The following is a 10,830-nucleotide window of genomic DNA, read 5'->3' on the forward strand; positions in this document are numbered from 1 at the left end:
TATTTTCAGCCACTTTATACTTCCTCTACAAAATTTTCTATCACCATATCACAAACTTGACTTTCTTTTCAGTAGCATGGATCCTTTGCACATCTCTATAGCACCCAACAGTGATAAATGTAGTTCTTGCATGAGCCAATACTTTCCTATCTTAGGACAATCTGTATATGAAGATGTGGAGAAAGAGGAACTCTCCTCCATTGCTAGAGGGATTGCAAGTGGGTACAACCACTCTGGAAATCAGTCTGGCAGTTCCTCAGAAAAATGGACATAGTACTACTGGAAGATCCAGCAATACCAGTCCTGGGCAAATACTCAGAAGAAATTCCAAGTTGTAGTAAGGACACATGCTCCAGTATGTTCATAGCAGCCTCATTTATAATAGCTAGAAGCTGGAAAGAACCCAGATGTCCCTCAACAGAGGAATGGATACAGAAAATGTGGTACATTTGCACAATGGAGTACTATCCAGCAATTAAAAACAATGAATTCATGAAATTCTTAGGCAAATGGATGGACCTGGAGGATATCATCCTAAGTGAGGTAACCCAATCACAAAAGAACACACATGATATGCACTCACTGATAAGCAGATATTAGCCCAGAAACGGAGAATATCCAAGATACATTTTAAGAAATACATGAAACTGAAGAAGAAGGAAGACCAAAGTGTGGATCCTTCTTAGAACATGGAACAAAATACCCATGGAAGGAGTTACAGAGACAAAGTTTAGAGCTGAGATGGAAGGAAAGACCATCCAGAGACTGCCCCACCCAGGTATCCATCCCATATAAAACCACCAAACACAGACACTATTGCATATGTCAGATATATTTTGCTGACAGGAACCTGACATAGCTCTCTTTTGTGCAGATATGCTAATTCCACGGCAAATACATAAGTGGATGCTCATAGACAGCTATTGGATGAAACACAGTTCCCCTAATGAAGGAGCTAGAGAAAGTACCCAAGGAGATAAAAAGGTGTGTACAACCCTATAGGAGGAACAACAATATAAACTAACCAGTATTCATCAGAGTTGTGTCTCTAGTTGTATATTTAGCAGAGTATGGCCTATTCAGCAATCATTGGGAAGAAAGGTCCTTAGTCTTGCGAAGATCATATGGCCCAGTACAGGGGAATGCCAGGAAGCAGAAGTGGGAGGATTGGGTAGCAGGGCAGGGAGGGAGGGTATTGTGGACTTTGGGGATAGCATTTGAAATGTAAATGAAGAAAATATCTTATAAAAAAGGAAAAAATGAAAAAAATAGAAACAGGTATTAATAGTCTCTCTCTCTCTCTCTCTCTCTCTCTCTCTCTCTCTCTCTCTCTCTCTCTCTCTCTCTCTCTCTCTCTCTCTCCATATATATATCACAGGACCAGATGAGTTTAGTGCAGAATTCTATCAGACATTCAAAGAGGACCTAATTCCAATACCCCTCAAATTATTCCACAAAATAGAAACAGAATGTACTCTATCCAATTCATTCTAAGAAGCCACAATTACTCTGTTACCTAAAGCACATAAAGACCCAACAAAGAAAGAGAACTTCAGACCAATTTCCCTTATGAATATTGCTGCAAAAATACTCAGTAAAATTCTTGCAAACTAAATCCAAGAAAACATCAAAATGATCATCCATAATGATCAAGTAGGCTTCATCCCAGGTATGCAAGGATGGATCAATATACGGAAATACATCCATGTAATTTACTATATAAACAAATGCAAAGACAAAAACCACATGATCATCTCATTAGAAGATAAGAAAGCATTTGACAAAATCCAACACCCCTTCATGATAAAAGTCTTGGAAAGATCAGGAAATCAAGGCCCATACCTAAACATAAAAAAAGCAATAGAAGGATGCTGCGGCGCCCGCTGGTCGGGCTGGTGGTGGCCGCCCTGGGTCGGGTCCCCGAGGACGGCATGGCAGGCCCTAGGCCAGTAGTGCTGAGCGGGCCGTCAGGGGCAGGGAAGAGCACTCTGCTCAAGAAACTGTTCCAGGAGCATGGCAGCATCTTCGGCTTCAGCGTCTCCCATACTACAAGGAACCCACGACCTGGTGAAGAAGATGGCAAAGATTACTACTTTGTGACCAGGGAGATGATGCAGCGTGATATTGCAGCAGGGGACTTCATTGAGCATGCTGAGTTCTCAGGGAACCTGTACCGGACAAGCAAGGAAGCTGTTCGGGCTGTGCAGGCCATGAACCGCATCTGTGTGCTAGATGTCGACCTACAAGGTGTGCACAGCATCAAGAAGACTGATCTGCATCCCATCTACATCTTTGTGCAGCCTCCCTCGCTGGACGTGCTGGAGCAACGACTGCGACTGCGCAACACTGAGATTGAGGAGAGTCTGGCAAAGCGGCTGGCAGCTGCACGGACAGACATGGAGAGCAGTGAGTGCAGTCAGACCATTCGTACCTTCTGAGCATGTGGCCAGCCCATCCACCAGAAATTGGGGAGGACCAATGGCAAGGAGCCTGGCTTGTTTGACCTGGTGATCATCAATGACAACCTGGATAAAGCCTATGCAACACTGAAGCAGGCGCTCTCTGAGGAAATCAAGAAAGCACAGGGAACTGTCCATGCCTGAAGGCCTGCTTCATTCCACAGAGTGATGCCTGTGGTCTAAATTTGCCCGGAGGTGGGGGGAACTTCGCCAGGGCACCAAGGACTTGTAGTAGACTTCCACTGTGGAGTAGAAGGAGCTACCCTTTGTCTGACCACATGGTGGCTCTGCACCATGGGCTGACTCACTGAGACTGAATGACTCCAAAGAGTACCCATATCTAATCTCCCTGGACTATTTGTGTTCCTTTCCTTGTTCCTCCTGCTGGAGCGGGACTGACCTCTTAATAAAGTAATTACTGAGTTAAAAAAAAAAAGAAAAAAAAGCAATAGACAACAAACCAGTAGCCAACATCAAAATAAATTGTAATAAGATCCGGTCTGACAAGCACCGGGGTAGCTAGAGCGCAGGGTCGGCTGACACCCGCCAGCTACCCACGACACCCGCCACAGGTTTTTGAGACTTCGGGTGAGTGGAACACAGAGTCTGCTCCAATCTTTAAACAGTGACAACGATAACAACTAACCCCAGAGATTACCAGATGGCAAAAGGTAAACGTAATAATCTTACTAACAGAAACAAAGAACACTCACCATCATCAGAACCCAGCACTCCCACTTCGCCCAGTCCAGGGCACCCCAACACACCGGAAAAGCTAGACACGGATCTAAAAGCATATCTCATGATGATGGTAGAGGACATCAAGAAGGACTTTAATAACTCACTTAAAGAATTACAGGAGGCCGGGCATGGTGGTGCACGCCTTTAATCCCAGCACTCAGGAGGCAGAGGCAGGCAGATTTCTGAGTTTGAGGCCAGCCTGGTCTACAAAGTGAGATCCAGGACAGCCAGAACTATACAGAGAAACCCTGTCTCAAAAAAAACCAAAAAAAAAAAAAAAAAAAAAAAAAAAAAAGAATTACAGGAGAACATGGCTAAAGAGTTACAAGTCCTTAAAGAAAAACAGGATAACACAATCAAACAGGTAAAAGTCCTTAAAGAAAAACAGGATAACAAAATCAAACAGGTACAAGTCCTTAAAGAAAAACAGGAAAACGCATCCAAACAGATGATGGAAATGAACAAAACCATACTAGACCTAAAAAGGGAAGTAGACACAATAAAGAAAATCCAAAATGAGGAAACACTGGAGATAGAAACCCTAGGAAAGAAATCTGGAACCATAGATACGAGCATCAGCAACAGAATACAAGAGTTGGAAGAGAGAATCTCAGGTGCAGAAGATTCCATAGAGAACATCTGCACAACAATCAAGGAAAATGTAAAACGCAAAAAGATCCTAACTCAAAACATCCAAAACAGGACACAATGAGAAGACCAAACTTACAGATAATAGGAGTGGATGAGAATGAAGATTTTCAACTCAAAGGACCAGCAAACATCTTCAACAAAATTATAGAAGAAAACTTCCCAAATCTAAAGAAAGAGATGCCCATGAACATACAAGAAGCCTACAGAACTCCAAATAGACTGGACCAGAAAAGAAATACCTCCCAACACATAATAATCAGAACAACAAATGCACTAAATAAAGATAGAATACTAAAAGCAGTAAGAGAAAAAGGCCAAGTAACATATAAAGGCAAGCCTATCAGAATTACACCAGATTTTTCACCAGAGACTATGAAAGCCAGAAGATCCTGGACAGATGTTATACAGACACTAAAAGAACACAAATTCCAGCCCAGGCTACTATACCCAGCCAAACTCTCAATTAACATAGATGGAGAAACCAAAGTATTCCACGACAAAACCAAATTCACACATTATCTCTCCACGAATCCAGCCCTTCAAAGAATAATAACAGGAAAAACCCAATACAAGGACAGGAACCACGCCCTAGAAACAACAAGAAGGTAATCCCTCAACAAACCTAAAAGAAGACAGCCACAAGAACAGAATGCCAACTTTAACAACAAAAATAACAGGAAACAACAATTACTTTTCCTTAATATCTCTTTTTTTATTTTTAATATTTTTATTACATATTTTCCTCAATTACATTTCCAATGCTATCCCAAAAGTCCCCCATAGTGCCCCCCACTTCCCTACCCACCCATTCCCATTCTTTTGGCCCTGGCATTCCCCTATATTGGGGCATATAAAGTTTGCAAGTCCAATGGGCCTCTCTTTCCATTGATGGCCGACTAGGCCATCTTTCGATACATATGCAGCTAGAGACAAGAGCTCCGGGGTTCTGGTTAGTACATCATGTTGTTCCAACAATAGGGTTGCAGATCCCTTTAGCTCCTTGGGTACTTTCTCTAGCTTCTCCATTGGGAGCCCTGTGATACATCCAATAGCTGACTGTGAACATCCATTCCTGTGTTTGCTAGGCCCCGGCATTGTCTCACAAGAGACAGCTATATTTGGGTCCTTTCAGCAAAATCTTGCTAGTGTATGCAATGGTGTCAGCGTTTAGAATCTGATTATGGGATGGATCCCTGGATACGGCAGTCTCTAAATGGTCCATCCTTTCATCACAGCTACGAACTTTGTCTCTGTAACTCCTTCCCTGGGTGTTTTGTTCCCAATTCTAAGAAGGTGCACAGTGTCCACACTTTGGTCTTCATTCTTCTTGAGTTTCATGCATTTATCAAATTGTATCTTATATCTTGGGTATCCTAAGTTTTGGGCTAATATCCACTTATCAGTGAATACATATTGTGTGAGTTCCTTTGTGATTGTGTTACCTCACTCAAGATGATGCCCTCCAGGTCCATCCATTTGGCTAGGAATTTCATAAATTCATTCTTTTTAATAGCTGAGTAGTACTCCATTGTGTAAATGTACCATAATTTCTGTATCCATTCCTCTGTTGAGGGACATCTGGGTTCTTTCCAGCTTCTGGCTATTATAAATAGGGCTGCTATGAACATAGTGGAGCATGTGTCCTTTTTACCGGTTGGGACATCTTCTGGATATATGCCCAGGAGAGGTATTGCTGGATCCTCCGGTAGTACTATGTCCAATTTTCTGAGAAATCGCCAGATTGATTTCCAGAGTGGTTGTACAAGCTTGCAATCCCACCAACAATGGAGGAGTGTTCCTCTTTCTCCACATCCTCGCCAGCATCTGCTGTCACCTGAATTTTTGATCTTAGCCATTCTGACTGGTGTGAGGTGGAATCTCAGGGTTGTTTTGATTTGCATTTCCCTGATCATTAAGGATGTTGAACATTTTTTCAGGTGCTTCTCTGCCATTCGTTATTCCTCAGGTGAGAATTCTTTGTTCAGTTCTGAGCCCCATTTTTTAATGGGGTTATTTGACTTTCTGGAGTCCACCTTCTTGAGTTCTTTATATATATTGGATATTAGTCCCTTATCTGATTTTGGATAGGTGAAGATCCTTTCCCAATCTGTTGGTGGTTTTTTTGTCTTATTGATGGTGTCTTTAGCCTTGCAGAAGCTTTGTAGTTTCATGAGGTCCCACTTGTCAATTCTCGATCTTACACCACAAGCCATTACTGTTCTATTCAGGAATTTTTCCCCTGTGCCCATATCTTCAAGGCTTTTCCCCACTTTCTCTTCTATAAGTTTCAGTGTCTCTGGTTTTATGTGAAGTTCCTTGATCCACTTAGACTTGATCTTAGTACAAGGAGATAGGAATGGATCGATTCGCATTCTTCTACATGTTAACAACCAGTTGTGCCAGCACCATTTGTTGAAAATGCTGTCTTTCTTCCACTGGATGCTTTAGCCCCCTTGTCGAAGATCAAGTGACCATAGGTGTGTGGGTTCATTTCTGGGTCTTCAATTCTATTCCATTGGTCTATTTGTCTGTCACTATACCAGTACCATGCAGTTTTTATCACAATTGCTCTGTAGTAGAGCTTTAGGTCCGGCATGGTGATTCCACCAGAGGTTCTTTTATCCTTGAGAAGAGTTTTTGCTATCATAGGTTTTTTGTTATTCCAGATGAATTTGCAGATTGCACTTTCTAATTCGTTGAAGAATTCATTTGGAATTTTGATGGGGATTGCATTGAATCTGTAGATTGCTTTTGGCAAGATAGACATTTTTACAATGTTGATCCTGCTAATCCATGAGCATGGGAGATCTTTCCATCTTCTGAGATCTTCTATAATTTCTTTCTTCAGAGACTTGAAGATTTTATTATACAGATCTTTCACTTCCTTAGTTAGAGTCACGCCAAGATATTTTATATTATTTGTGACTATTGAGAAGGGTGTTGTTTCCCTAATTTCTTTCTCAGCCTGTTTATTCTTTGTGTAGAGAAAGGCCATTGATTTGTTTGAGTTAATTTTATATCCAGCTACTTCACCGAAGCTGTTTATCAGGCTTAGGAGTTCTCTGGTGGAATTTTTAGGGTCACTTATATATACTATCATATCATCTGCAAAGAGTGATATTTTGACTTCATCTTTTCCAATTTGTATCCCTTTGATCTCCTTTTGTTGTCGAATTGCTCTGCCTAGGACTTCAAGTACAATGTTGAATAGGTATGGAGAAAGTGGACAGCCTTGTTTAGTCCCTGATTTTAGAGGGATTGCTTCAAGCTTCTGACCATTTACTTTGATGTTGGCTACTGGTTTGCTGTAGATTGCTTTTATCATGTTTAGGTATGGGCCTTGAATTCCTGATCTTTCCAAGACTTTTATCATGAATGGGTGTTGTATCTTGTCAAATGCTTTTTCCGCATCTAACGAGATGACCATGTGGTTTTTGTCTTTGAGTTTGTTTATATACTGGATTACGTTGATGGATTTCCGTATATTGAACCATCCCTGCATACCTGGGATGAAACCTACTTGGTCAGGATGGATGATTGTTTTGATGTGTTCTTGGATTCGGTTAGCAAGAACGTTATTGAGGATTTTTGCATCAATATTCATAAGGGATATTGGTCTGAAGTTTTCTATCTTTGTTGGGTCTTTTTGTGGTTTAGGTATCAGAGTAATTGTGGCTTCATAGAATGAGTTGGGTAGAGTACCTTCTGTTTCTATTTTGTGGAATAGTTTGTGAAGAACTGGGATTAGATCTTCTTTGAAGGTCTGATAGAACTCTACACTAAACCCATCTGGTCCTGGGCTTTTTTTAGTTGGGAGACTATTAATGACTGCTTCTATTTCTTTGGGGGATATAGGGCTGTTTAGATCATTAACCTGATCTTGATTCAACTTTGGTACCTGGTATCTGTCTAGGAACTTCTCCATTTCATCCAGGTTCTCCAGTTTTGTTGAGTATAGCCTTTGGTAGAAGGATCTGATGGTGTTTTGGATGTCTTCAGGATCTGTTGTTATGTCTCCTTTTTCATTTCTGATTTTGTTAATTAGGATGCTTTCCCTGTGCCCTCTAGTGAGTCTGGCTAAGGGTTTATCTATCTTGTTGATTTTCTCAAAGAACCAGCTCCTTGATTGGTTGATTCTTTGAATAGTTTTTCTTGTTTCCACTTGGTTGATTTTGCCCCTGAGTTTGATTATATCCTGCCCTCTACTCCTCTTGGGTGAATTTGCTTCCTTTTGTTCTAGTGCTTTTAGGTGTGTTGTCAAGCTGCTAATGTGTGCTCTCTCTAGTTTCCTTTTGGAGGCACTCAGAGCTATGAGTTTTCCTCTTAGAAATGCTTTCATTGCGTCCCATAAGTTTGGGTATGTTGTGGCTTCATTTTCATTGAACTCTAAAAAGTCCTTAATTTCTTTCTTTATTCCTTCCTTGACCAAGGTATCATTGAGAAGAGTGTTGTTCAGTTTCCACGTGAATGTTGGCTTTCTATTATTTATTTTGTTATTGAAGATCAGCTTTAGTCCATGGTGATCTGATAGGATGCATGGGACAATTTCAATGTTTTTGTATCTGTTGAGTCCTGTTTTGTGCCCAATTACGTGGTCAATTTTGGAGAAGGTACCATGAGGTGCTGAGAAGAAGGTGTATCCTTTTGTTTTAGGGTAAAATGTTCTGTAGATATCTGCCAGATCCATTTGATCCATAACTTCTGTTAGTTTCACTGTGTCCCTGTTTAGTTTCTGTTTCCATGATCTGTCCATTGGTGAAAGTGGTGTGTTGAAGTCTCCCACTATTATTGTATGAGGTGCAATGTGTGCTTTGAGATTTACTAAAGTTTCTTTAATGAATGTGGCTGCCTTTGTATTTGGAGCATAGATATTCAGGATTGATAGTTCCTCTTGGAGGATTTTACCTTTGATGTGTATGAAGTGTCCCTCCCTGTCTTTTTTAATGACTTTGGGTTGGAAGTCAATCTTATCAGATATTAGAATGGCTACTCCAGCTTGTTTCTTCATGCCATTTGCTTGGAAAATTGTTTTCCAGCCTATCAATCTGAGGTAGTGTCTATCCTTTTCTCTGAGATGAGTTTCCTGTAAGCAGCAAAATGTTGGGTCTTGTTTGTGTAGCCAGTTTGTTAGTCTATGTCTTTTTATCGGGGAGTTGAGTCCATTGATATTAAGAGATATTAAGTAAAAGTAATTGTTGTTTCCTGTTATTTTTGTTGTTAAAGTTGGCATTTTGTTCTTGTGGCTGTCTTCTTTTAGGTTTGTTGAGGGATTAACTTCTTGTTGTTTCTAGGGCGTGGTTCCTGTCCTTGTATTGGTTTTTTTCTGTTATTATCCTTAGAAGGGCTGGATTCGTGGAGAGATAATGTGTGAATTTGGTTTTGTCGTGGAATACTTTGGTTTCTCCATCTATGTTAATTGAGTGTTTGGCTGGGTATAGTAGCCTGGGCTGGAATTTGTGTTCTTTTAGTGTCTGTATAACATCCGTCCAGGATCTTCTGGCTTTCATAGTCTCTGGTGAAAAATCTGGTGTAATTCTGATAGGCTTGCCTTTATATGTTACTTGGCTTTTTCTCTTACTGCTTTTAGTATTCTATCTTTATTTAGAGCATTTGTTGTTCTGATTATTATGTGTCGGGAGGTATTTCTTTTCTGGTCCAGTCTATTTGGAGTTCTGTAGGCTTCTTGTATGTTCATGGGCATCTCTTTCTTTAGATTTGGGAAGTTTTCTTCTATAATTTTGTTGAAGATGTTTGCTGGTCCTTTGAGTTGAAAATCTTCATTCTCATCCACTCCTATTATCCGTAGGTTTGGTCTTCTCATTGTGTCCTGTATTTCTTGGATGTTTTGAGTTAGGATCTTTTTGCATTTTACATTTTCCTTGATTGTTGTGCCGATGTTCTCTATGGAATCTTCTGCACCTGAGATTCTCTCTTCCATCTCTTGTATTCTGTTGCTGATGCTCGTATCTATGGTTCCAGATTTCTTTCCTAGGCTTTCTATCTCCAGTGTTGCCTCATTTTGGGTTTTCTTTATTGTGTCTACTTCCCTTTTTAGGTCTAGTATGGTTTTGTTCATTTCCATCATATGTTTGGATGTGTTTTCCTGTTTTTCTGTAAGGACTTCTACCTGTTTGATTATGTTATCCTGTTTATCTTTAAGGTTTTGTAACTCTTTAGCAGTGTTCTCCTGAAATTCTTTAAGGGATTTTTGTGCTTCCTCTTTAGTGTCCTCTGCCTGTTTAGCATTGTTCTCCTGTATTTCTTTAAGTGTGTTATTAAAGTCCTTCTTGAAGTCCTCTACCATCATCAGGAGATATGCTTTTAGATCCGTGTCTAGCTTTTCCGGTGTGTTGGGGTGCCCTGGACTGGGCGAAGTGGGGGTGCTGGGTTCTGATGATGGTGAGTGGTCTTGGTTTCTGTTAGTAAGATTATTACGTTTACCTTTCACCATCTGGTAATCTCTGGGGTTAGTTGTTATCGTTGTCACTGTTTAAAGATTGGAACAGAAGCTGTGTTCCACTCACCAGCAGTCCCAAAATCCTGCGGCGGGGGTCGTGGGTAGCTGGCGGTTGTCAGGCAACCCTGCGCTCCAGCTACCCCGGCGCTGATCCTGCGGATGAGGCCTGTGGCCCTACTCAGGCCGGTTTCTGCTTCCTTAACTAATGCAGTCTCAGGTCCCACGCGCAATTGGATTGGAGCAGAAGCTGTGTTCCACTCACCAGAAGTCTTAAGATCCTGTGGCGGGTGTTGTGGGTAGCTGGCGAGTGTCAGCCGACCCTGCGCCCCAGCTGCCCCGGTGCTTTTCTGAACAGATGAGGCTTGTGGCCCTATGTAGGCCGGATTTCTCTCTCCCCAACCAGAGCAGTCTCAGGTCCCGCGTGATTGGACTGGAGCAGAAGCTGTGTTCCACTCACCAGCAGTCCCAAAATCCTGCGGCGGGGGTCGTGGGTAGCTGGCGGGTGTCAGGCAACCCTGCGCT

The 10,830-nt window shown here is 41.5% G+C and overlaps 1 protein-coding gene across 1 annotated transcript; it reads left to right on the forward strand.

Moving 5' to 3' along the window:
- The first annotated feature begins 1,868 nt into the window (after positions 1–1,868).
- On the forward strand, positions 1,869–2,878 carry LOC110287923 (guanylate kinase-like). The gene is made up of 2 exons (XM_021154413.3): positions 1,869–2,410; positions 2,474–2,878. Exons 1-2 carry the CDS (start codon positions 1,869–1,871, stop codon positions 2,601–2,603), a joined length of 672 nt encoding a protein of 223 aa, XP_021010072.1. The 3' UTR covers positions 2,604–2,878.
- The last annotated feature ends 7,952 nt before the right edge of the window (positions 2,879–10,830 follow it).

The sequence above is a fragment of the Mus caroli genome, unplaced genomic scaffold (genome assembly GCF_978045245.1).
Source record: "Mus caroli unplaced genomic scaffold, Mus_caroli_1 scaffold_5, whole genome shotgun sequence".
NCBI lineage: Eukaryota > Metazoa > Chordata > Mammalia > Rodentia > Muridae > Mus > Mus caroli.

Bases quoted from the DNA above. Each gene is read 5' to 3' on its own strand.
- LOC110287923 (XM_021154413.3), top strand. From the start codon at position 1,869: ATGCTGCGGCGCCCGCTGGTCGGGCTGGTGGTGGCCGCCCTGGGTCGG. The intron at 2,411-2,473 runs GTGCAGTCAGAC...GAAATTGGGGAG, and splicing joins ACAGACATGGAGAGCAGTGA to GACCAATGGCAAGGAGCCTG.